General features: G+C 43.8%; 2 protein-coding genes across 6 annotated transcripts in view; both read left to right on the top strand.

The window, feature by feature from the left end:
- Window positions 1-16,449, top strand: part of LOC133130866 (transcription factor 12-like) — a 123,878-nt gene extending 107,429 nt beyond the window's left edge. For all 5 annotated transcript variants that reach the window (XM_061245802.1, XM_061245801.1, XM_061245800.1 and 2 more), the window contains 7 exons: window positions 2,953-3,026; window positions 5,436-5,627; window positions 8,977-9,088; window positions 10,466-10,631; window positions 11,655-11,887; window positions 12,822-12,975; window positions 13,459-16,449. In XM_061245802.1, the coding sequence (XP_061101786.1) occupies window positions 2,953-3,026; window positions 5,436-5,627; window positions 8,977-9,088; window positions 10,466-10,631; window positions 11,655-11,887; window positions 12,822-12,964 (920 nt within the window). In that variant the 3' untranslated portion in view covers window positions 12,965-12,975; window positions 13,459-16,449. The remainder of the gene's footprint in view (window positions 1-2,952; window positions 3,027-5,435; window positions 5,628-8,976; window positions 9,089-10,465; window positions 10,632-11,654; window positions 11,888-12,821; window positions 12,976-13,458) is intronic.
- Window positions 16,450-20,199: 3,750 nt separating this feature from the next.
- Window positions 20,200-27,402, top strand: part of LOC133130439 (cingulin-like protein 1) — a 44,436-nt gene continuing 37,233 nt past the window's right edge. Inside the window, exons 1-3 of the mRNA XM_061245040.1 lie at window positions 20,200-20,325; window positions 25,121-26,831; window positions 27,204-27,298. Coding sequence (XP_061101024.1) covers window positions 25,161-26,831; window positions 27,204-27,298 — 1,766 coding nt within the window. The 5' untranslated portion in view covers window positions 20,200-20,325; window positions 25,121-25,160. The remainder of the gene's footprint in view (window positions 20,326-25,120; window positions 26,832-27,203; window positions 27,299-27,402) is intronic.

Genomic DNA, 27,402 nt, shown 5'->3' with positions numbered 1-27,402 from the left:
CAGTAGTATGTTCCGGGCGGTTGTATTGTCTGATTTGACATGAGCTGGTTTCATTGGTGGGCGCGTGTCGCCGGGCGGACGCTTGGCGCACAGGGGCAGCTGCTGTTTTGCTCCGGACGCTGTAATTGAATTAGAACCCGCCCCGGTCAGGTCCAGTAATGGAGACCTGAATGGGCTCGTTGTCCCAGTGAGCAGGCTCAGTGTGGCGGGAGACTGAGAGAGCAGGATCTCTCTGACCCGCTAATGAAGCGGGATTCACATCTCCACGCTCCCTGGTGTTGTTGTTATGGCTGGGCTGGGCTCTGTAGAGAGGTGTGGGGACACACCGGGGAGGTGAGAATGAACACGGAGTCAGGCTCTCTTATGCGTGTGTGTATATGCCTGCATGTATGTGTGTGTGTGTGTGTGTGTGTAAGGATTGAAGAAAGGGAAATACCATTTCCCACCCAGATCTCAGGCCGTATTGTGTGTGTGCTTGTATGTTTGTGTGCGCATGTGTGTTTGTGTGTCAGTATCTGTGTGTTTGCCGAGGTGGGTGTGTGTGTTTGTGAGGACTAAAGAAAGGGAAATATCATTTCCCACCCACACCTCAGGCCATATTCCAGTCTATTGTGTGTGTGTGGGTGCTTGTGTGCATGCGCTTGTGTATATATGCATGTGTGCATGCATTTGCGTGCATATGTGCGGGTATGCGTGCGTGTGTGTATGTACGTGTGTGTGCATATGTGAGGGTTTGCCTGCATGCTTGTGAATGCATGCGTGCATATGTGTGAAAATTGTGTGTGTGTGTGTGTGTGTGTGTGTGTGTGTGTGTGAGGACTGACGAAAGTGAAAGTGCTCATGCCATATTTAGCAGGCTTGAATGCTGCAAAGTGAACTGTAAGGTGTGTGTGGACACTGTGTGGCACCGCCCCTTCCAGAGACCCCACCCTCGGTGTGCTTTGCCATCTCCCTCCTTTTCTTTTGAAAATAGCAGATACAGTTTGAAAGGAATAAACATTCCCCCCTTTTCTAAAGAACAAACGGATCTCTCCCGAAAGCCTCAACTTTGATGTCTGAGCGTTGTCATAACAACCCCCTGTTGGCTTCACTGAGCAAAAAAATCTGTAAAATTCTTAGAGGTCTCATAAGGTCTGTCTGCATGGATTTTAGTTTTTCTATTACGCTACATGAAAGGCCAATAGAATCGCACTTTACTTTGATATAAAATTATCCGTATTAAAACCTTAATTGGGTTGTTTTCTTTCCATTATGCATTTTTATGGAATTTTTAATAAATCAAGAGTCATATTTAGAGGCTTGGAAATAATTTACCATGGTTTTCTGATGAACTTCAAATACACCCATCTGTTCATTAGGATTAGTCCCTTAATTCAAGCATAATTACTCTCTCCTGCTGCTTGCGCAATTAAAAGAAACGGTCGTTTCAAGCGAGTAGCGGAAAGCCGTGGCTAATTTTTGAGCCGTCTTGGGTACAGTACAGGTATTGAAATTCTATTCTCATTCGCACTCGGGAAATGTTTATACGGCACAGAACAGCCGTCTCATTCCCTGTACTAGAGTAACTTTTTATAGCTTGTTAATTAGTCTGCTTTTTGAAAGGCCTTTTCTTGTCGAACCCAAAGTTGCTCAGATGTGGACTGCCCTTTTCACTCGCGGGAGTGCATAGCCGAAGCTGAAGCACACGGTCGCGTAAATAAAGAGGGATGTTTGAAACCGTTGTTTGTCAGGAACAAGTGTTTGTCAGGAACAAGTCAAAGTTATCTCCAGGGCTTGTGTCCGCTGTGGCGTTCTGACCGAGGGTGAGATGGGAGAACAGGAAACAGGACGTACTAACAGTTATGACAAATACGCTGAATTAAAAGTAAACAAAGACCCATTTGCACATTGCGCTAATTGTAGGCAAAACTTGGCGTCTTTGCGCGGTAATGGAGGGCAGGCTATGAACCGGAGGCTCTGAACCAGCGGTGGCCTATAAATGCTACTTTGTGTAAATAACCAGGGCGGTTTCTTCTATGGCCTGGGTGCATTACAAATTGTTCAGCTGCTTTAGTATATACACTAAATACAATATTCTTACTGTAATTCATTGCTTCCTCTTGAGTCTTGTTTGCAAGAGTAAACTGTGTATAAGTAAGGGATAATACCTTATGAACGAGTCAGTTATTAGGAAATAATCGTTTACCACCCTGAAGGCCAATTATTTCCTCATAACCGACTCGTTCATAAGGTAATACCGTGCTTATACCGCGGCTAACTTGTCCAAGTAATGTAGTTATGGACAAAACCACATATTAAATTATTATGGACTTCACGCTATATGTAGTTTACAGAGAATATGAGTGTACTGAATATATTTTATTATCTCGGGGTGCTCCATGTCTAAGTAGCCTATATTCCTCTTCGCTTGCGGCACTCTGTTCATCCTCTCCTCACTCACTCGTGTGTTTTAAGTTATGTTATCCAGCTTTCTCAAGACCCTTAAGTGCTTCACAGACCCGTCATTGTTCTGCTGAACCTCTTACTCGTTAGCATGTTAGCGAACGAATGGGGAGCGAGTGAGTCCCATCATGAGGCAGACGGGGACCATTTCCGAGCCGCCCACCCACCGCCTCAGTGTGCAGGATGCAGCCCAGGCGAAGGAAGTGACACGTCTGCCACCCCAGAGGAAAAACGGCGCACAAAGGAACGGCTGGACCGGACAGGAAGCCAGGGTTTAAATTTAGGGTGCCGCTGCATGGTGGGCTGCTGGGCTGGAGGACAGGATGCAGTTCTTCATTACCGCTGACACTCGTGACAAGCTATTGTTTGTGCAGAGAGGTTAACAGAATGTGCTCTCTCTGTCCCCCCCTCTCTCCCTCTCATTCTTCTTCTCTCTGTCTCCCTCTTTCTCGTTCTCTCTTTCCCTCCCCCTCTCCATCTCTCCCTCTCTTTCTCTCCCTCTCTCTGCAGGCTCCAATCAGTGGTCCAGGGCAGGTGGACAGACACCTTCCTCTCCCAGCTATGAGAACTCTCTGCACTCCCTGGTAAGACCCCGCCCCCTGCCCTGCGCCCTCGTCCTGCCCTCACCTCCACCTCCCAGTCCTCACACCCCTGTCCCTCATTCCCAAACACATTTTAACAGAAGTTTGCAAAATGTCCATCTCTTTAGCGATGGAGGTAGACTGTGGCCAGGCCAACACTCAAAGGAAGTTTCTGGCTAAGCAGAACCGGGGCGTGGATGGGGGCGGGGCAATGTGAAAGTGGCCCCACCTCCCCCAGGGCGTGTCCATGGCCATCTGTTCCCTGCTTCCCAGACTACTACAGCTGTTGCACTCCGCCACTGTTCCCACAATCCCCACAATCCCCACAATCCCCGGGCAATCGGAGAACAGAGCCTCCGCGAGGGATCGCTTTTCACCCAGCCGCTCTGACGCACGTTTGGGCTGCTCGCTGTGTGTGTGTGTGTGTGTGTGTGTGTGTGTGTAAACACACAAACGCGAGCTTCATCCGTCCGCTGACTGACTTTCTGTCCACCACGGCCTTCTGTGGCCCTGCAGGGAGCGCCCTGCCCACATCACACTCATATCCACGCCCTGCCCACATCACACTCACATCCACGCCCTGCCCACATCACACTCATATCCACGCCCTGCCCACATCATACTCATATCCACCACGCCCTGCCCACATCACACTCACATCCACGCCCTGCCCACATCATACTCATATCCACCACGCCCTGCCCACATCACACTCATATCCACGCCCTGCCCACATCACACTCACATCCACGCTCTGCCCACATCACACTCATATCCACGCCCTGCCCACATCACACTCATATCCACGCCCTGCCCACATCACACTCACATCCACACCCTGCCCACATCACACTCATATCCACGCCCTGCCCACATCACACTCACATCCACGCCCTGCCCACATCACACTCATATCCACGCCCTGCCCACATCACACTCACATCCACGCCCTGCCCACATCACACTCATATCCACGCCCTGCCCACATCACACTCATGTCCACAGTCAGACCGGACGGCCTGCACATTTCGGAAATGACCCGTGCAACGCTCCCCCGGTTTGCTTTAGACACAGACGGTGCCGTGCCAGTTGGCTTCCTTGTTCTCTCTCTCTGTCTTTCTCCATCTCTCCCCCTTCCTTCCTCTCTTCCTCTCTCTGTTTCTCTCAGTCTCTCATTGCAAAATAAGCCAGTCTTAACAAGTATCTTAGTCTTACAGTAAGACCTAAAATATTATTTCTATTACTCTTTTGATAAACATGACAAAATATCACCAGTGAAGTGAGAAGGTTTGACTTGTTTTCAAAATTTGCCAATGGAATAAGAAAATTTAACTTGTCAAGCAAACAGTAACTTAAAACAAGCTAATATTTTTTTATTGGAGAGAAAAAAGTTCTTGAAAAAAAAAGACTAGAAATGCTTGTTAAAACAGACATATTTTGCAGTGCTCCACAACCTCTGTCTGTCTCTCTGTCTCTCTCTCTCTCTCCCAGCAGGCTGAATGTGTGCTTAAATCCCTCCTTTTCCTATCTTGACTTTTGCCAGAAATATCGAGTTCATCAGCAACTCCATGAGCATCTGCAAGATGCGATGTCCTTCTTAAAGGATGTCTGTGAGGTATTGCAGCCCTTAAGATGGCACCTCTACCCCTCCCTTGTTTGTTGCTGCCATGTTTTTTGTATTTAATTTTTTACAACTTTTTCAGCTTTCATAAGCTCAACCTTGTTTTTTTTCCAGTCCATTTCAATTCGGACTGTTTCGATTCGCTGTTTCACATTCTCATTGCAATGCTTTATGATATTCTCCTTATTTTCTTTGTACACTGCCATTTCAGCTTGGGAGTAAATGCACACTAATCAGCTTATGAGCCTTAAACCCTCAATAAAACTTCACGCCAAATTAATAAACGTGGTTCTTAGACTCAGCAGAGGGCGAAGATGCATTTTTGTGAATTGTGACTACGGCACTTCTCTGTTGAGCGTGTTGCATTCCTCAGGGTGAAATGGCACGGCTTCCACCTCTCATCGTCATTGTGTCTAAAGTGAACGCCTCCATGAATTACGTGTTTTTATTTTCAGTGTGACGTTTTTTCTCATCACTGCAAAAAATGTATTTTAGTCTTATACTGAGACTTGAAATCTTTTTTTCTGCTAAATAACATGAAAGTATTAGCAATGAGGCAAGGCAGTTTGATGACTAATTTGCCAGTGAAATAAGAAAATTCCACTTGTCATGCAAACATTAACTTAAAACAAGCTTATGTTTTCTATTGCGGGGGAAAATTACAAGAATGAAACACATTTGTTAAGACAGTCACAAGTGAGTGCAGTGAGACCCGATTAACCCCGTGTACCTCTTCCTCTGTGGTAAAGAGCTGTTGTGAGGCCCTGGTTTCCCGCTCTTTTCCCGCTTAGTCTCGGATGGAGGACCGACTCGACAGGCTGGACGATGCCATCCACGTCCTGCGCAGTCACGCCGTGGGCTCCACCTCCAGTCTGCCCGGTGACATGCACAGCCTGCTGGGACAGGCGCACAACGGGCCAATCGCAACCATCGGAGCTAACTTCCCTGCTGCCGGATTGGTCGGCAGTAGGACAGCGTCTATGGTAAGCAGCCTCCCGAGAGCTTATAGATTCTGGGGTTGTGAATTTCAGCAGTTAAGGTGTGGGGTTTTTGTGATAGCTGAAAATAAAATTGTTTGCAGATCATTTCGGCATAATCAACAGTAAATTATTCGTTTTTCAGTAGATGCCTTGTATCATTGTTTTTTTGTAAGTACAGCAAACAAGTGTATACATGTGTGCAAATAGCCTCCTACAGAAGTGATGGCCACCTGACTAAGCTTAATGCTTTCAGTTAAATGTGTGTGTGCGAGCTCGTGTTTGTGTGACATACAGTGTCCAATAAAACAGCAGCCACAGCCGTGTGCAGAACTGGATTCTATACCAGGGAGAGCAGTTGAGCTTATAGGCGCATATTTTCCACATGCGTAATGGCTGGCAGAGGGCTTTTTCTCCCTGAAATAGAGTATAGAGACTGAATGGGAAAAGCAGGCAAGACCGACTTAGGTCATTCGCCGCGGTGTGGAAAATGATTTGTGCGGTAAGCTGCAGGCTTCACACCGCAGGCCCCCAGGACCAGGGCATTCTGGGAGGAGAGCCACACGTGACGTCTCTCGTTCTCCTTTCTACTTTTTTTTGGAGAGAGGCAGGGCGGGATTTGGGATTTCAGCACAGCTGTGGTGGAAGTAACAACAGAGGAAACAATTCTTAGATTAATCCTCTGGTGGTACAAAATAATTTGTTCCATCTTTTTTTCCCCAAGAAATATGGGAATTGGTGGCGGAAAGGTGGGTGGCTGTACAGCAGGGGTGTGGTCTAAATAACCCGGCGGCCATAGTGTCCGTGGGGTTTTGTGGTTTCCTTTCAATCATCTGCCAATTAAGGTCTTGAGAACAAGCTGTGTGGATTCTTAAATGAACCGCTGGTGCTGAGAACATCCAGAAACCAGCAGAGAGCATGGCCCTTCAGGACTGGAGTTCGACGTCTGTTCCTCTGAGCTTCAATACATAGTGGTGTAATGTTAAGAGTAACAGATATCACAAAACCATAGAATTATAATGTTCTAACTGACATTTTTCACAGAAAAGAGTTAGTGTCATAAATATATTGTTCGTAGGGAAATTTGTTAGGATATTGATATTGTACTTTCAGAGTATTTTAGGGTATCTTTTAGGTCTATGAAGAACTGCCCTGCATTTCAGTTTTTCTGTGTTAAGATGTGAAAGCTTTGAAGCTTAATATCTCAAAACTACTCAGAACACAGATAAAACCTTATAATTCCATGTTCATGAATTAGGCTAGTAGTTGTTCATATCCTGGTTAGTAATGGGTTTTTCAGGTGGTTTTCTGTACTTCCTGTTGACTATGGAGTGATGGTGGTGCTTGGAGGGGAAATGTGGTAGTAGCGGCAGAGTGGGAGAGAGAGGGAGGAAGCTTTTACCACGGAGGGACGTAGCTAAGGGGATGTGCTGGCTTCAGCCGGGCAGAGCTATGATTTAGCGGTCTCACCATGGGCTTTTTGGAGAGACCCCCCCCCCTTTCTTTTTAAACAACGTTGGAAATCTGAAACTTTGTGAGCACGAGTCTGCAGCCGCAGTCCCCACCCAAATAAGTGCTCTCAGCTGTATGGTAATGACCTGCGGCCATTAAAAACAGAAGCTCTGCTGCTTCCTGGCTGCGCTGAAACTCCCCCTCCTCCTCCCGTCTGTGGGACAAAGGCTCGCCCGGGCACCTGTTGAGAGTGCAGCACAGCGGTGCAGGCCAGAGGGGTGAGTCAGGGGGAGGCCGATGTTAACACAGGCCGTACTGCAACAACCAACAAGAATAATTTTAGTCTTGTATTGACACTTACAATCTAATTTCTTACATTTTTTGGGTAAGATAGTAGACTAATTTCAAGATTTGCCAATTGAATTAGAAAATATGATTAACATTAACTGAAAACAAGCTAGTATTTTATACGTAAGAGAGATAAAATAAATCTTAAAGTGTTATTACCTTGACACTTTTCACAGTGCAGCAGCGACTCGGAATTGATTTTTTTTGGGGGGAAAGGGGAAGTGACAACCCTCCCCCTTTAGGCCAGTCTCCTCTCTCCTCCTCCCAGGCATTCGTCTGTACGCAGGGCCGTGATAAACCCCTCAGAGGAGCGACTCAGGCACAGCTGGCTTTCTCTGACAGACCAATACGTCGACCATTTATCCCCCGAGTGGAGAGAGGCTGGGAAAACAGCAAGGGTCATCGCAAGTTTATTTTCAAAACAACAGTTTAAAGCCGTATGCAAACACTCTATTACAGTTAAAAAGAAAACAAAAAACAGAGAACGAGGCAGACACCACAGAGATCAAGAATCAAAATATAAAACTGACAAAACATCAATATGCCCTCTCAATAAACCCGGATAAGTTCAGTCAGTTAGTGTGAATTTGAGAGTCATGGATTTGTCACTAATAAATGAAAATTAAAAGACATAACATGATGTCATCTGCTTTTCGGGTGTGCTGTAAGCATTTCAGTGTCAGTCAGACGACAGACATGTAGAGATGTGAATGGATATCCAAGCTGAATAAGTAGCATTTTAATTAATAAAATGCATGGTTCCACAGTGCACTGTCTTGCCTCTGGTACAGAGTACAGAACAGAAGCACCCCCAAGTGTCTTGAGTGCTGCACTGAGCCAAAAAGCTTGAATGTGCACCGGCTTATGGAATCTGTTCACTTAATGCTCTTAGAGGGCCATTTACAAAAACTAGCTCACTTTAGTCAGAAGTGGCCAGTGCAGACCTTAATCGCCTTAAAACTTGTGCCCTCTACTGAGACAGCGTATTGACCCTTCACTGACCCAGGCGAGACGGCAAGCGTAATTCTCATAACATGCGGGGTCAGCCGTGCATTGAGACGCACGATTTTTATTTGTTTTCGGAAACCACAGATTGAATTGATTGAAGAGAAAACAAGACCTTTCCCTCAGACCTGGGTCTACGTTTCCAGTTAAACAAATTTGCAGACTGAATTGTCTCTCTTCTCTCAAGAGGTTGGGAAAGACACTGCTGAAGGTGGCCTTCTCTCATTGACCGTTCCAAATGGGTCAGACCAAAGGGCAGCTTTTGCTCTACAAAAAACAGAGTAAAAAAATGAAGTGTATCTTAGTCTTATATTTAGACTTAAAATCTCATTTCATTACTTTTTTGCTAAATAAGACAAAAAACTGCCAATGAGATGAGAGTTTGATTCATGTCAAGATTTACCAATGGGGTAAGAAAATGTACCTTGTCAAGCAAACACTTGTTAAGACAATCACTTTTTGCAGTGGGATTCTTTAGTGCCCGTGTTGTCTACTGGGCTGCTCTTGGAGCATTCTAGGGTTTTCACACGCTTCCTCTTCTCTCTGATAGGCTGCAGCTCATCGGGAGGAGGGCACGAGTCTGAACACCAATCACACGGGTCTGCCCAGCACTGGCTCCGCCCCCAACTCAGACCTCAACCACCAGGCAGACAGCTTCAGAGGTCAGCCAGTCATCTCACTCATCCCACACACCCAGTGTTTTCATTAGCAGATTAAAGGTCAGTTTGCAGTGCAGTGACAGAGCATCACTGCGACTGATGACATACAATCGATGACACTGGTCGCAGCAGCATTTGGTTTATTCTCTGGGCGGCTGGAATGCTTTGATACTTTTTTTGCTGAGGACAGCGACCACATTCTATGTCAGGTGACAATAGAATGTTCCTGAAGCAACACTCACTAGACTATGAACTGATCTTAAACCCTTTTCACTTTGCCCCCTCTAGAGGGCAATTTCCACCTATTTTGAACTAGTCCTATAAAAGTCAAAACTATTTACTGCACACACATGGCTGAAGACTTAAATTAAAGAAGAAGTTTGTACCATTCAGGAATTTGAGATGGGGAAAGAAATGTCAGAGCATGCACAAAAGTTACTTGAAAAAAAACAAAAAAAAACTAGATGTCCCTGATGTCATCAAGTCTCCCCAAATATCTCCAAATACAAAACATGTGCATATCCTTTTGTCCAGACACATGAATGATCAGAAAAACTTATCTTTCTATTAAAACTTATTTTTAAATAAAAAATGTAAATAAAATGAACCTTTACATGTGTTTTATTCACATATATGAGAGTAGTATGTTTTCATAAAGCATGCCCAGAGTGTCCAAAAAGCTCTCCAAAAAGGATTACTCACCCTAAATGCTTTCTAACTAAGCTGCATCACATTACAATGGAACTGTATTTCAGCCAGAGCCCTGTTAGCCCCATCAGCCAGTACAATTAACATTGCTGGTTTATCTATAGCGGACATGCAATAAAAGTGAGCTAAGGAAAATAACAATGTGTTTATTCATGCAACTTCTGAATTGTATAGGAAGAGAAATGGTATCAAGGATTGTTAGGATATGCCTTTTATAGCCTGGCAAGCTCAGGGCTGTGAACCGTAATAGTGGCGAGGGGGAGGCAGGGGTTGTATGGCCCTGTTTTGCTAACTGCTGTTCTCGCTAGCAGAGAGTCTTTTTAACAATCTGGCATTGCCGTTTACAGTTTTATTATGTCACATTTCTTTGTATTCTTTAAATATGAACAAGAGACGTCATTTGAGACGTTCACAACTCAACCACAAGGGTGCCAAGTGGATAGGGATATCAGATTATTTTGTAAGATAATTTACCACAGAAATAAAAATGAGCAGTTGAAATTAAATAAGCATCTTTTTGCATTGCAACCATGTATTTCGTAGTGGTATAATGACGCGTCAGTGTTTTGTTGCGCAGCATTCACATTACCTCTGCTTAGCTCTGCTTCTGAAGACGCGACTTTGAAAGGGTCCGTTGCTCATGCGGTCATGTGACCTCTCTCCGTGCCGTAGCTCTGGGGGCGGCGCTGGCCGCCCATGTGACCGGCGCTCTGGGGCTGAAGCTGGAGAGCCACGAGAAGGATGACATGCAGGAGGGCCACTCCTCCGATGACCTCAAGTCCGACGACGAGAGTGACAAGCGGGACATCAGGACGCCGCGAGGGGGGACACGCACCAGGTGAGAATGGCCATTACACTACATTACATTACATTACATTACATTACCGCCGATAGCTGGACACGCACCAGGTGAGAATGGCCATTACATTACACTACATTACCGCCGATAGCTGGACACGCACCAGGTGAGAATGGCCATTACATTACATTACACTGCATTACACTGCATTACACTACATTACATTACATTACATTACATTACAGTACATTACCGCCGATAGCTGGACACGCACCAGGTGAGAATGGCCATTACATTACATTACATTACATTACCGCCGATAGCTGCTCAGAGACTGACACAGATGTGTATTCTCTTGACCGCAAACCCCCAGCTTCCTCTTTAAAACTGTCAGGTTGTTGGAAACTCCACTACGAATATTCTTTATCACGCTATGATTTGATCTGTGGATGGAGCTCAAAAATAATTTCAATTAGGTAGGCCACAAGATGACCCAGAACGCCAAAGCTGATAAAGGGACGGATGATACAAGTTTTTTTGCATATTCACATCTTTAGAGTACTGTATGTAGGAGCAATGAAATACATTGAAGATACTTTTTTGATAACCTGCTGGCTTTATAATGCCACTTTCTTGACTACAAACCCCAGAATGCTCCATAACTTCCACTGTAAAGCCGTCCAGATTTCAGAAATGGCTGAAAAAATGTCAATACCCTTAAAATACCCTCAATGTTTAACGTCCTCAATGTGTATCCTCCTCGATGTGTAACATCCTTGATGTGTAACATCCTCGATGTGTAACGTCCTCAATGTCTATCCCCCTTGATGTGTAACATCCTCAATGTGTATCATCCTTGATGTGTAATACCCTTGATGTGTAACGTCCTCAATGTGTATCATCCTTGATGTGTAACACCCTTGATGTGTAACGTCCTCAATGTGTATCATCCTTGATGTGTAACACCCTTGATGTGTAACGTCCTCAATGTCTGTCCTCCTCGATGTGTAACCTCCTCTATGTGTAATGTCCTCGATGTGTGCGCCCTTTCCGCCCCTACAGCAGCATCAACGAGGACGAGGATCTGAACCCGGAGCAGAAGGCGGAGCGAGAGCGCGAGAGGAGGATGGCGAATAACGCGCGGGAGCGTCTCCGGGTGCGAGACATCAACGAGGCCTTCAAGGAGCTGGGCCGCATGGTGCAGCTGCACCTGAAGAGCGAGAAGCCGCAGACCAAACTGCTCATCCTGCACCAGGCCGTGGCTGTCATACTGAGCCTGGAGCAGCAGGTCAGAGGTCAGTACTGAGTGTAGGGCTGAGTTCATACTGAGCCTGGAGCAGCAGGTCAGAGGTCAGTACTGAGTGTAGGGCTGAGTTCATACTGAGCCTGGAGCAGCAGGTCAGAGGTCAGTACTGAGTGTAGGGCTGAGTTCATACTGAGCCTGGAGCAGCAGGTCAGAGGTCAGTACTGAGTGTAGGGCTGAGTTCATACTGAGCCTGGAGCAGCAGGTCAGAGGTCAGTACTGAGTGTAGGGCTGAGTTCATACTGAGCCTGGAGCAGCAGGTCAGAGGTCAGTACTGAGTGTAGGGCTGAGTTCATACTGAGCCTGGAGCAGCAGGTCAGAGGTCAGTACTGAGTGTAGAAAAGAGGTCAGTACTTCACTGTGGGGGCGACATGGCCCAGGCAGTAAGAGCAGTCGTCTGGAAGTCGGAGGGTTGCCGGTTTGATCCCCCGCCCGGGCTGTGTCAAAGTGTCCCTGAGCAAGACACCTAACCCCCAAATGCTCCTGACGAGCTGGTCGGCACCTTGCATGGCAGCCAATCGCCGTCGGTGCATGAGTGTGTGTATGAATGGGTGAATGAGAAGCATCAATTGTACAGCGCTTTGGATAAAGGTGCTATATAAATGCCAACCATTTACTGTGGTGTACTGAATATAAAGTTATATGTCAGTGCATATAACTGTGCCATGTTTTGGCAGTAAATGTCAGTACATGACTCAATTTTGTGTCCTTATCTACGTCCTCTTCTGCCTGACCACACAGTTCAGCACTTACTGTAGCACTTCACCTGTCACTAGAGACCCATACTAATTTGTAAATCTAGCACACACACACACACACACGCACACACACACCCTACCTCAGTGGGCAGTGGGCAGTGCAGAATCTGTCGGGGGAACCGATAAAGAGCGGTAATTCCCACAATGCACCTGTCCTGAACCCCACAGAGCGGAACCTGAACCCGAAAGCGGCCTGCCTTAAGAGGAGGGAGGAGGAGAAGGTCTCCGGCGTCTCGGCCGACCCCCAGCAAGGGCACCCCGCCGTCCACCCCGGCCTCACCGACACATCCAACCCCCTGGGCCACCTCTGAGGAGCAGCCAGGTACAGCGGCTCCCAGCAGCATGGCACATTGATGGTCCAACCCCAGGGTAGCCACAATAAGATCAGCTCAGCTGTTGGGCCCTTGTGTAAGGCTCCCGGGGGAATGGTCACTGCTTAGTCTAGTCAACTGTAAGCTGTTTTGGATAAAAGTGCCAGCTAAATAACTAATGTGATGTAATGCATGCCCTAGACCAGGGCTGCCCACTCCAGTTCCTGGAGATCTACCATGCTCTATGTTTTCACTTCAACCCTAATGTGACACACCTGATTCTACTAATTAGGAGCTCAACAAGCTGGTGAATGTGCTTTATTAGGGTTGGAATGAAAACCTACAGGATGGTAGATCTCCAGAAATGGGGTTGGGCATACTCTAAAGCTGTGATGATACAAAAACTCTGAAAGGTTGACTGTCCCCGCCTTGCTGTGCTGGGTCATCTTGATTGTGCCTCCCTAATTGACATTCTTTTTGTGCCCCGTCCACAGATCAAATCAATTCAGATCAACTCCGTACGAGAGAAGAGCGGGTGACCTTGCTTCCGGAGGACAGATGGACTCATGATCAGTGAAACTACATCGAAAAGACAAAACCACTCGAAGCAAATAAATCCAGAAAAAAGCAATCGTGAAATTTGAAGGGGGAGAAAAAAACTGGCAACAGCTCCCTGTTGAAGAAACCCGGCGCAGATCGGAAAAATCTCTGCCCACGAGTAAACTTAGCACATATCACTCCGTTAGCGCGAAAACCCGAAACAATCAGACTGTCTCCTCCCCTCCCCCAGCATCACGGAAGTTGACTTGTGCCTAAACTGAATTGACGAATGCATTGTAACCGCAATTGGTTTCTTTTTTTTCTTTTATTTATTGTGTTACTGAACTATAATGCAACTCTACACATCTAAAGGGAAAGTGCTGACATTGTTCGGAGGGGCTGACTTTTTCGGTTGACCTACAGTTTGCCCGGGGGCCTCAATTTCCCCGGCGATACCCTGCCCCCTACCCCGCCCCCCCCAGCCTCAATCTGGACTAAGCTCTCAGCAGTCTGAAAATAGTTTAATATATTCACCAGTTATGGCTGAGAGTCATACCCATCTTTGCTGATGGCAGTTTGTGCTTAAAGAAACAAATGTCCCCTTAAAAAATTATATGTAATATATATATTTATATTTTGTCCATTCCATGATAAGAGTGTGTCTAACCAAAAGTACCCTCTGATGCGTTTTGCACAAATTTTGTGTTTTTTGGAGACAAATAATCCACAGAATTGGTGAAATGGGAAAGGATGTACCGTTTTATGACCGAGGAGAAGGCAAACTGTAGTTTACCTGGAAGTCATGTTCACAATTGATTTTTTTATTTTTATTTTTTTCAAGCCACCAAGAGCAAACCAGAAACAAACCTTTGGAAACCCTTAGCATTCCTCACATACATATTAGTGTCTTAACTGAAGGAGAAAGACTTCCTTGTGCTTTTATTATTTTGCCATATAGTGTTACCTGTAAAAAACACGTATTCCTTGATATCACAGTTTTGTTTTTATTATGTTACTTTTTGGACTCTGGTTACTTCGACTGTCAAGGCCAAGGTCTCTGCATTTTTCTAGGGCTGTTCTATCAATGATTTGAGCTTTGAGAGCGAGTAGAATTGGATACAATGGCCATATAATATCTGGCCTGAATGAAAATGTTGCTTTATTTCCTTTTTTTTCTCTAGAAAAAAAATATATAAAATGCATTACTCAAAGTAACCAAGTTATTTTATTTGTAATTATATACAAATCATTTTTCTAGGCTTCATAATAAAGCTTATAATGTCGAGTGAATTAGCAGAAGTTCTAAGTTATTTAGAATTGCTTTTTTCTTCCAAGCAGCAAAGTACTTTATACATTTACTTTTAGTGAGTAAAGGCTAACCTGTATATCAGGAGAGGCGCTTTACTAACACACATCATCTAAGAGCCAATCAACTCATGGTTCCTTTGAGCAGGTAGTGAAACAATAAGCAAAAGCCATTTTGAGCAAGTTCTTTTTTCTGAGGATAAAGCAGTGGTTACCACTTACTTTTTTATTTCATTTTTGCAAGTGTATGGCCTATTTTATGTTGTCATTATTTTGGTTTTAACACTATATCATAATATTCCATTGATTTTCATGTCTGTTGTCTTCCATTGTCACTAACCATAGGCCACTACATTCATAAATATTTGTTTACCAAAAACAAAAATCACAGGTTGCTATATCATATATACAGTATATCAGATATGGTACATTAGTGTGTTTCCCAGTGCAAATATTCTTGGCTGGTTGTATTTTGTGGACTTCCTCCCCATCCCACCTCACTGGGAAACAGTTATCATCAGTTTTGTCCTGACTATAAATGTGGCCTTGTTCCTCATTTCAGTATTTATGGGCTTTTAAATTGTCTCTGGAGGAATGTGATTGAGGTTACGTGTCACTGCCCGATATATCCTTGTTGTTTCCTCTCCTTTTTCATTTTCCCCCACATCTTTTTTATTTTTTGTCCTCAGTCCATCTCTTTATTCCTCTGTTTGCTATGTTTGTCTTTGCCGTACACCCAGAAGCTTTCCTTCCTAAAATGAAAAACATAAAATGGCGGAAAAAACAAAAAACATTTGGCTTATTTTTCTCTGTAGTTAGTCTTTTATACAATAATCTTGTAAGAAAATCTCTTAAATTCTAAATATTACTCTTTCTAGATTTTTGAAATCGAAAGTTTTCAGTAAAAAAGTTTCTTACTTTATTTTACTATATTAGGTAGTAAAACGTGTAAGGTTATTTACTGTAACCTGACCATTATCAGAAATTTGCAAATAGCATCCTAAGAGCCTAGTAGGATGGTAGCTGGCAGTCTAGTGAGTATGGGATATTGTACGAGCTCAGTGTACTGGAGGGTGTGCTTCTCATTTTGTCTGCAGTCTCCATTGTGGGTCGATGACAGATTTGTTCCTGTGTCAAAATTCAAGGTATTGTTGATGCACATCAAAATAAACCAGCAGTAAGAAAGTTTTTTCTGTCTCTGTAACAGAAAACACAACATGTATATAACATTTATGTAGCAATAAATGTGCCATCTTTTTTTCTAACAAGATTGTACGTGCGTTCATTTTTTTCCTCTGAACTGCGTAAAATGCCCAACTCCTTCATTTTCTCCCCTTGTTGTTGTTGCTGCTTTTTGTGAAAGCTGTGTTCACACGTCCATGCAGTATTTCCAGTCTTACGTACTATAATTTCTGCTGCAGTTTCAGGAATGTGCTCAAGCACTGAAGTTAACGTTCTGTGGCCCTGCAGACCTTGCGGTTCATCTGGGCCAGATGAGGAACACTGGGCCAGAATGTGCTTGTATTGTGTGGACTTTTGAATGAACTTTTTTCAAAGTTAACCAGTGGACTATTGTAGTCTGTATCATAAAAGCACTATGGAAAATGGTATGTATATTTTAATAAAGTGTCGTAGCGATATACTCTGGCTTTCTCCTAACATCAGTCTTGTTTTTCTGGCTGTGGAGGTGGCAGGTGTTTTCTGCTACATGCTGATACTGAAGGCAGTTGAAATGCACTGGATAAATAAGACATCCATAAAACCCCCACAGATCTACGGACACATAGATCTACTGTACTTCGATCAACAGTTAAAATGTTATGGATATTACGTTATTAATTTGGTGCTAGCTGCTTTGGTACTGTTCAGTTTTTCAAAAACAGGCACACCCAACCAACGGATGAGCAAAAGTAAGTTTGTACATAGTTGTTTGTCAATTTGGTTCAGATTAAAATGCTTATCCTGTCTGAATCTGCAGAGATCAAGTTTACGTGGTCTCTGAGAAGAAACTGCTCTGAAGTAAGTTATGGCAATGATTGTCTTTCATGATGCATTGTCCCTGCTCTGCTTAGATGGTTTATACTGTTTGTGGAACTGGATGCTTTTCAATGGCATACAGGTCTCTACACAGCCTATATTGAATATATTTCAATAATTAATATATTTCAATATAGTGGCCAAAACGGATAGATAATTACAATAAATATATAAACTCACCTGAACCAGTACCCGCCTGGATGACGCATCATTGCACCAGAACGCTCACCACACAAGCTGGAGGTGGAGAGGTGACAGGTTGAAAAGAAAGAGGCAGGTGAGCCAGGACCCCAGAGAACCCCCTACTCTTGAATGGGGAATAGGTCTATAATGTTGCAGAAATTTCCCACTATTCTGTGATGAGCTTCATTCGGCATCTTCATTATGGATGAGACCAAATTCAGAATAGAATATATGTATATTTGTATGACTAGTAGTCTCGTGAACAACAGCATGATTTTCTACCTGGAAAATATGATGTTTGAGGGCAAAATCAATTTAATCAATAGAAATAGGTAGAATATTTTTAAAAACAAGTGATTTGGAGGAACACATCTTAGGAGTGAGTGGCTTTATCTGATGCACAATTAGAATTCCTACTGAACTGCCAAATGAAATCTGAAAGATATGCAACTTGGTTGCTCATAATGAAATCATTGGATTGGGCATTTTTGTACGTTGGCAGGAGCCTTGTTTGTTCCATTACATCTAATCCAAATGCCAGTGACATTTTTATGTTTATATGTCTCTCTTTGTGTTCCTTTGTGTGTGTGTGTGTGTTTTTTTGTATGTCTCACTTTGTTTGTATCCTCTGTGTGTGTGTGTCAGTTTCTCGCTATCCAGTATCTGTGAGTCCACAAGGCCACAGCATCCTTTTCGGCCTGTAGTTATGTCTGGCAAGCTTTGAATACACTACAAGGCCGGCATGTCATCTTTGCAATACATTTCATCTGGATGAAAGATTGTTCTAATAACTAGCAGTTTTCTGCCACTCAATGTCTCTTTTTTCTTTTTTTAGTAAGCCCTCCTTTCTCAGTCTCCATCATGCCGGCATGTTTGCTTGCGGTTGCCTGAAAAATTGTCTGTGTTTTATTTAAGAACAGGACCACCGTCGCTGAAGGAAACCTCCTGTGGGTTTGATTATGGAAGGCTACACAGGCCCCATATACTGCGTGAGTCGTGGTAGACCTGCTGACAGACACTCTTGGCTTGTGTCCTTTCCTGTTGCCTGCGTCTGAAGCCACACCAAGGGCTCTGTCACTATCATCTGAAAGACAGCCTTGTTTTTCCAGGCTCTGGTTGCACTGGAAATTGCCTGTAGCAGATCTCTGGATCTACACGTCTTACGGCGTGCATGTCTTCTGCAATATTTCTCCTCCACAGCTGCATAATGTCCTTATGACACGACCATGTACTTGATTTTCCCATTTCACAACACCTACCAGGTAGAATACATTACTACTCATAAACATCAGGTGAACCGGAATGCTGTTCATGTTGAACTATCTGTAGATTATCTTTTGGAATTGAAAGGATGACTGAAAGTAATGTGTATAAAAAGAACACAAACAGTGGTCAGAAATTATATACAAATAAACTGGGGTCCTTCCAGCAAAGGGACGTACATTGCATTCTTTTGAGAAATCTCAGTCACCTTTGCAGCATCTTGAAACAATGGTCTATTGTCCTGCATTGTAACACAACCCAGTGGCACGGAGTTCCCTTTAACGTATTTGGCAAAAACATAGTTTCCCCTTACCCCCATAGACACAGATGTACCACTGGCCACAACAAAGAGAGGGGAGATCTGACCTTCAATATGGCCGATGCTTTTTTCTGCTCTTTCCATATAACAAGATACGTTTAAAAAGCTTGCCTTATAACATGACAAGCTGCTTTTCATTCACGTATAATGACATCCTTGGATAAGTGAATGCTTCTTAGAATATCACTATAGCATCGAACAGAATTCACATCAGCAAGGACTGAGACATGAAACGGGATTTTAAAGGGTCCATGCGTTAAGGTGCTACCAGTTTATTCTGTGATTCTATGACAGTTTTTTTTAATCACATATTTGTTATTTTTTGTAATGAAAACAAGCATTATAAATTTTTTGTTGTGCAAAATACCATCTTGCATTTCCCTTTGGGACAGTGATTCCAAACCTGTTCAGTGTCTGTTCAAAAGAATAGTGTTTTACATGGAATTCGAATCAAATGTGGAACTTGTTTACTGAAAACCAATTATTGGATACAAGTTTGTAAATAAATAAATATTACTGCTAAAAAGGTATTGGCCATGGAGAATAATACAGCAGTAAATGGAATAGGGCCATGGTAAAAGTCCGAGTAAGAATTAATACAAAGTAGTTTTGTAACGTGGTTTGTCCTTAGTTTACGCTTAAAATTTCAAGCCAGCGGAACAGTGTTCAGCTCATGGGTCTGTGTGATCTGAATTGCTGCAATAATGCATATCAGCACTAGATGGTGGTGACGAGCTTAAAGAGTTTGTAAATTAACATGAGCAACCTTCACAGGACAGGTGTGCCGCATGTTCACATTCGTTTGCAATAGACCCACCAATATTATTCGGTTTTAACAAACTATATAGGCTATATAGCTCATTTATAGCATATGCTTAATAACCAGTAGCCTAGTGATTATTATGTCGACATATTAAGAACATTCTAATTATACCTTAAGGGGAGGCTCCAAAGGTGTAAAGGACGATTTGGGCAATTTCGAGAAATTATTCTCTTCTACAACTACTGTAGTTTTATAAAATATATGAACCAATGATCAGAAACACCTTTAAGTAGTTAATTTAGATTGTTTTATACCAACCATGTCAAGTAAACACAGCACTAAAATAATAGAACTTAACTTATAGATATAGCTACTAAATTGTACTTGGTGCTTCTAAACCAAAGTAGTATATATATTAACTCTAACTTAATCCACTGAAACAAAACAATGTTTTTTTAATTACTCATGAGCCAATTTGCATATGTTCCAAAAAATGATAAAAAATTATAAACTATAAATATAAACTTAATACAAAAAAGATTTGTCTACATTCAAAATATAAAATATCATTTTGATTGGAGGAAAGGATTTTTTGGTACTTCCTCTTAAAGGAAGTAAGGCTGAACAATTTAACACTGTCCTATTAAAATGACAATCTTATTATCTTTAATTGGCGCCTTGATTTGAGGAAAATGTCACTATCTGCCTGTGGAGAGTGTCGCTGCTGACAGCGGGATGGCAGTGGGCGGGTTTACGGCATCTTGCCTAATCGAGGCGGTGTACGGTGTCACTCCCCAAGGGCCGGGATCATTTCTGTTACTGAAATGAACAAGACAGCAACAAGTGAATAGTCAACTTTGGCAGAATGTCACTTATTTTAGGCTACACCTGCACATTTACGGCTTTTGAAATTTAAAATAACTTGTATCTGTGTATCCGAGTAAATCACTGGTAAGTGAGTTTCGAGTTTTTTCCCCCGGTTGTCAGAATGCTTGGATGTGCCAGTGAGAACTGCGCCAAGCGGCAGTAGCGAGTTAGCAACAGACGCTACTGATGTGTGGGAACTTGATTTGTTTAGCCTAACTGGCTACTGCAGATAGCTGACTAGCCTGGTCAACTGTCTCTCACAAGGTAATGTTGCTGTATCGTAATATTTAACCATGTTTGACTCTTAGCTACCAGATAGGTAGCCCAATTAGACAAAGCATCACTTTGGAATGTACATAACCTGCATATAACTCAACATAGTACGGTAGTTATCACTGACAGATTTGTAAGTAAGTTATTTCGTTTTCATGTTTCAGAAAGCTGACTCTCCTGTAGTCTATCGCTCTTGGTAGAAAGTTTCACCATGACAGTGACTCTGGTAGCATTATAATCAGGAATGTAGGCTATTTTGGTCGACACACAGTGTTTGAGGACTTTGCTTATTTGGCTGTGCGTAAAGTTTGCCTCGCAAAACCTAACACTGTTCGATTTTCTGTGGCGTAATTGGCCAATTTCATTAAGCGGCCAATTACACCACTCTTACATGTTGATTTAGTGGCAAAAATACAACTTCGATTCGCAAATTTACCAGTAGATCGCTGAATACTGAGTTGAATCGTTTTACAATATCCATCTGGACAGAATAATTATTTTAACTTGAATGTCATTGAGTTTGCATGCGCAGTGAACGCTGTGCAAAACATACTGCATGGTTAGAACATGTTATTCCTCGCCATAACATGGAAATGCCTCTGAATTTGCGGATATCTAATTTACGCTACATAATTCCACATTGATTCAATTGGTTAAAGGTAGTTGACGCAACATTTCTGGATGAACAAGTAGCCATCATGTAATAATGTTCTATAGCCTATAATGATTCACCATGTGGACGATCACATTCACCCTAACCTGCTCAAGTCATTTACGTTTGCTCCCATGTGCATGGAGAGGATATTGTAAACAAACAAAACAAAAAGCGAGAGAGGGTGAGAGCGATTTCTCTCCTTAGCTGTAAGCAGTTGATCCTGCAGAACACAATGAGAGGAAATGGGCTACATTAACACCTCACACCCACTCTGTGCTGGATACATCTGATACTCGCTCTCAAGCAGCCTCGCTTTTTTCTGCTCTGAGACGCTTTTCCTTTTGGATAAGGGACTGTGTAGCCATTGAAGCTTTCATCATTGTTATCCCCTTCCTTCTACAAGGGAAATAACTGCATGTGTCCATGTCCTTTGTGTATTCATTGAAAACCTGGAAGCACCTGTTGCGCAAGTTTTTATAGAAATCGCTAGTGCCGCACTGGCTGCTTCATGTCAGCATTTCGTTTGAGGGTGAACATTGATCCCATACTTTCGGAATCAATAGTTTTAATTCTTAGCCTATATTAATACTAGTTATACTTTATAGGGAAGCACTTTATGAACTTTCTATACCGTATTAGTAACCACAAGAATTTATGTTGTTAGCATGGGAACGCCACAGGATTCGGGAATGGGACAGGGGTTGTAGGTTCAAATCCTATGTGGGGGTACTTGTTATGTCCTTGCCTAGTTTACATTTGCCTAGTTTCATTACAATGAGAAACAATGGTTCCAAAAGGAAACCCGTGATCTAGCCCAAAGGTTTTCTGTCAGGCAAAATGGTTCTTTCTCTGGGAGCTTTAAGAAATAGATCAGTACTGTGACAGTGTGACTCGGTGTAAAAACCACAGTCATAGATGATGCCATAGACTAAGACCTGACAGAAAGTATTGAAACCAGCCCACTCACTACGAATGCATGGTACCCAGTTATTGGGGTTGTACTGCATGCGTCTCCTGTCTTTTTTCTGGGATACATCCCCTTTCTCTCCTCCACCCTCAGGCACTGAGCCAGAGCTTTCAGGAGCGGAGTGTATCGAGTGCAGACTGCAGAGGTTGGCAACAAGGGCCGTATCTGTTTCTGTTTTTCACGCCAGCTTCTGCCCTTAATTACTTAAGTAGCCAACATATTTATGCAATATGACATTTTAGGTACATTTCTTGATAATTGCATGAATGACAGCTGAAGACTGTTCTTGTGCCCCTATATCAAATGTTTTACTGTGATCTAATCTATGAGTGAATCAGTGTTGTTGTAGATAGCCAATGAGCTCATTTAGCCAGGGTAACTGGTGGAAACAAAAACCTGCATGCCCCCCATGACTGGAAATGCCCACCCCGGATCTTGTGGATGTGTTTGTGCTACCCTGACAGTGGAAATGAAAGGCGCTTGCAGTACTGTACGTCTTCATTACAGACTGTGTAGGCCCTCCTGCTGCTTCACTTCCTCCCAGCTTTAGCGCTGCTATTTCATTTTTATTCACTCGGTTATTAAGAGAAACCTTTAATTTATACACCCAGATTACAGGGATCGGAATGCTGTTTTCTCACTGCTTTCTCGAATCATTCTCCCCGTGAGCTCAGTTCAACGTAGGATCTAATAGCGCAGGTCTATATTGTTTTTTTAATAATAGGGTTTATCAATAGGATTTCCTTGCAGCTCTTATTACAAAATTATAATGGACTCTGCTTTAAACGCTCACCACCCGCTCAAGCTGTGTATTGCTGCAGATGCTTTTGTTTGGAATTAAGATTCCAAACCTCAGAGGTGCCGAAATATGATAATAAATATGGTTTGATGTTTGTTATCTTGCAAGCAAACATTTTTGTGTGAATTGTAGGCAGATTTAGATGCATCTGTCAGTCGTTTTGACAGAAAAAAAACAACGTCTCAAAGGTTCGACTGGGAACTTCTAGATGTTTATATGATGTATTACACTGCAAAAAAAGAGAAGCATTTTAGTTTTATATTGAGACTAAAATTATATCTTATTTATTTAACTTTTTTGCTTTCAAGTTTGACTCATTTCAATATTTACCAATAGCATCCATGCATTACAAAAGATGCAAATACCCTTTTCATGTAATGTGCAAGGCTTGTCAACAGACATATACACGTAGTGACATTTTTGTTCCTCTTTCATTATCGCTTTGGAAATTACTCTTAAGCACGCTGTACTTGAAGAACCAGAAGAACACAAAGCATTATTGGCACTGACCACTTGAAATGTTACATTTCATGGCAAGCAACAACATGAAGAGTCACACTCAGCACCAAGCCCTGTCGCCTTTAAATCACGATTATCCAGTTGCTTCAGTTGTAAACACTCAGAGTAGTCACACAGCTGCCTGTTAGTTTGTAACAGAAACTCTGTCCGGGCAAGGGCCCCAGGTAAAGACTCTGAATCCGTAGAGAATAGTTTATGTCCAGGGTGATTCAGTCTGTTAATCAGCTGCTCAACTGGCATTAGTTCCTTTGTGTTCATTCCTACAGACTGGGATTAAGGTTTTAAACGTTGCTTATGAATACATGGTACCTGTGAATTCTAAATATTTAGAAACAAGTCGTTATATGTGAGAAATAGTTTTGCTAGGTGCTGGGGTTTATATTATCAGTTGTTCGACAGCATATTTTTGCCGGCATTGGGACCCCGGTTGGATGTTTATCAGCCTTTGAGTTCTTCCCATGGTGTCCTGTTACAGAAAAAAGGGCCCTTTCTCCACAGGGTGAGCAATGACAATGTGATTTATACAGGACCCTGGCAAATGTGATCCAGACCCCCTCAAACCTGTGTGCAATACACACACACACACACACACGCACGTATGCGCAGACACATGCACACACATACACGCACGGACACACATGCACACATACAGAAGCACACACACGCAAACACACACACACACGCATGGGCACACACACGCACACACACACACATACACGCACGGATACACATGCACACATACAGAAGCGCACACACGCAAACACACACACGCGCGTGGGCACACACACGCACGCACGGACACACGCACGCACGGACACACGCATGGACACACACATGCATATGCATGGACACACACACATACAGAAGCACACGCACGCACACATATACGCATGTATGGACACATGCACACACACACACGCACGCATGGACACATACGCCGAAGCACACACCGCACACATTTACACACACACACACACGCATGCATGTGTGGAGCACACACACACACAGTATGAAATAACCTCTTTTGTTTGATCCTCATGGAGTTCTCTCTGTTTGAACAAGGAGAGGTGAAGTCTGTTTGTGTGAACATAGATTGGCACATGCAGTATGTTTGTTATAGTAGAGTTGCACAGTAACTTTTTTTGCAGACCAATCCAGTTGATACAGCCTGCTTTTTACTTGATCATGCTTCACATGGCTGGAGTAAATTATTCTGTAACAAAGAATTACCTCAATAACATAATCAAAGGTTTACAAATAAACTACTTCACCACCTACTGATTTGCAAAACATTTTGAGAGATTTAATTAACAGCTTTTTACAATCGGTTATACCCATGCCCCAATACAGTACCCTTTTCCAAACTCTTAACACAGGTAGCACAACAGCAGTCTATGTGGACTAAACTAAAATTTTTCATCGCTTTCACACCAAATTCATGAATTCTTTTCTCACTCAAACACAACTACCAGCAAAACTCTGTATCTACAGCAATTTTTGCTGTTATACTGTTTTCAAAACTGTTAAACCTGAGTTGATATACTGGTTGGTGTTAAGAGTTTTGAAAAAGTACTCAGTATTGAAACATGGGTATAACCAATTGTAGAAAACAAATTGCTCCTAATTTCTGACTAATCATAAGATTATGTGCTTACTGTTCTTTCAGCTATTAACAGAATCCAGAGGGAGGGATTGTTTTAGCGTAAATGGAGTCGTACAGAGTTGGTGGACTTGCGAACAGTGGGCTCCAGCGGAGATATGATAAACGTGAAAGTACAACGAGAGCCACCGAGCGCAACGGGGCCTATGGCCTCAGCATTCGGGTCAAGGGGATGGACGGACACCCTTACGTAGTAATGAACAACCAGAACAGGGGCCCTGACAGCAATGGAAACATTGACAAGGACTCCTTAATGAATGACGGTGATGAGAATGACTTCAGAGGGGCCATAGAGTCAGCTCCTGGGAAGATCACCAACCCCCACAATGGTGCCAAAGAGTCCAGGAAACTACAGAAGTCGTCTAGCTTGCGGAATATCCAGAGAGACACAGAGCCTGTAAATCCTTACGCCCCGGAAAACTCCTCCCTGAGCCGGGACAGATATCGTACCTTGCCGCCGAAATGTACCTCTCCTGTGGAGACTCCAGCTCAGCAGCACTACTCCCTGCCCCGGGCCACCTCCACACCAGTCCACCGCAGGTCCCCCAGTCTGGGAAAACCTAGCACCCCTGAGTCTCCTGTGGCTGGGGAGGAGGCCCAGCCTGATCCGCGCAAGGCGCAAGGTCATCCCCAGGCCCTGCCCCGAATCCGACCCCCGAGCCAACTCCAGGCTGAACCCCAAGCCCCAAAACAACTTCCGGCCAAAACCCAGTCCCAAGCCCCAAGCCAACTCCCAGCCAAAACCCAGTCCCAAGCCCCACGCCAACTCCCAGCCAAAACCCAGTCCCAACCCCCAAGCCAACTCCCAGCCAAAACCCAGTCCCAACCCCCAAGCCAAGTCCCAGCCAAAACCCAGCCCCAAGCCCCAAGCCAAGTCCCAGCCAAAACCCAGTCCCAACCCCCAGACCAAACTCCTGTAGTGCGACACCCGCCTAGAAACTCAACTAAGTTTATCGGCAGGTCTCCCAGCACTGTCGGTGGCACTGCCAGCCTGGAGCAAGGTAGACGTAACCCTGACGTTTTGCCCCTGCGTAGGCATGAGTCCTGCGGCCCCGAGTTTCTGCCCCCCCGCTCCCGGCGCTCCTCCACGTCCTCTGCCCCGGACGGACCACAGCCGGAGGAGGAGGCACTGTACGCCGAAAACATCAACCGGCACAAGAACCGGCGCTACATCCCCTTCGTACCGGGCACGGGCCGCGACATCGACAGTGCCTCCATACCCAGCGTGGACGACCTCATCGAAAAGTTCAATGGGAGCGGTACACATCAGCGGAGGGGCAGGGCTGGACGAAGGAACAGGATCAACCCGGAGGACCGCAAACGGTCGCGCAGTCTTGACAGTTTCCTCCCTTCTGAGCTCAGCGGGGATTCGGAGTACCTGGACAGGTTCAGTAGGAACCAGGGTCGACCCACCGAGCACCTCCTCCGCCCCTCGCAGTTGGGTCTACAGAAGGGGACTCATCACCAGGAAGATCAATCCCCAGCACATGACTGCAGTTCCCCAGAATCGCCACAGGGGGCAGTATGCAATGGACTGTCCTCCGTACTGAGTTGTAAAAATGAGCTGAAGAGGTCTTCTACACTGCAGCTGAAGACTAAGACCTATGAGGAGGAGAAGCCATCACGGTCGGTGAAAATTCTGACCAGCACAACACCAAGAGCTTTGTCCAGGTCAAGCAACACTGACAAACAGCTTGATACAGCGAGGGACACTCAGGTAAACAAATTAATTTTGCCACAGTGTGTGAAACCGTGTGTCAATGTGCACTTTAACTCTTTCAGTCCAAAGCCCAGTAAGAAGTGGCTCCACACAAATCCCAGGGGTTTTGGCTTTGGTTGAGGAAATTGAGAAGGTTTAGTAGGGTTTTTAATAGGGGCTCAAAACAATAGTATAGCAGTCATTTTGATTGAATGAAAAGGTATAAGTGGAGAGTGCCATATGGCAATGCACAGTATGTTACGTTTGAATGCCATATGGCAATAACCTATTTGTTGCTAAATTGTAATAACAATGCTTTCGTTAACTGACCTGTTAAAAAAAAACAGCCTTTCAAATGATTGTAATTCAGTGATTAATTTCTGTACCTAGGTAACCCCTGATCTTTTGAAAGGTCAACAAGATGTTTCACAACAAACAAATGAAGAGACAGCAAGACAAATATTGTTCAATTACCTCAAGGATGGGTAAGTATTCAACCAGGGGTGTCCAAACTTGAATGTGCAGGTATTTTGTTTCATCCCACTACTACACTCTCATTCAACTAATTAACTAAATGTGGTTTTCAAGA

Source organism: Conger conger, chromosome 6 (genome assembly GCF_963514075.1).
Source record: "Conger conger chromosome 6, fConCon1.1, whole genome shotgun sequence".
NCBI lineage: Eukaryota > Metazoa > Chordata > Actinopteri > Anguilliformes > Congridae > Conger > Conger conger.
Note: the sequence above shows the minus strand (reverse complement) of the source record. Positions and strands in the feature narration are given on the sequence as shown.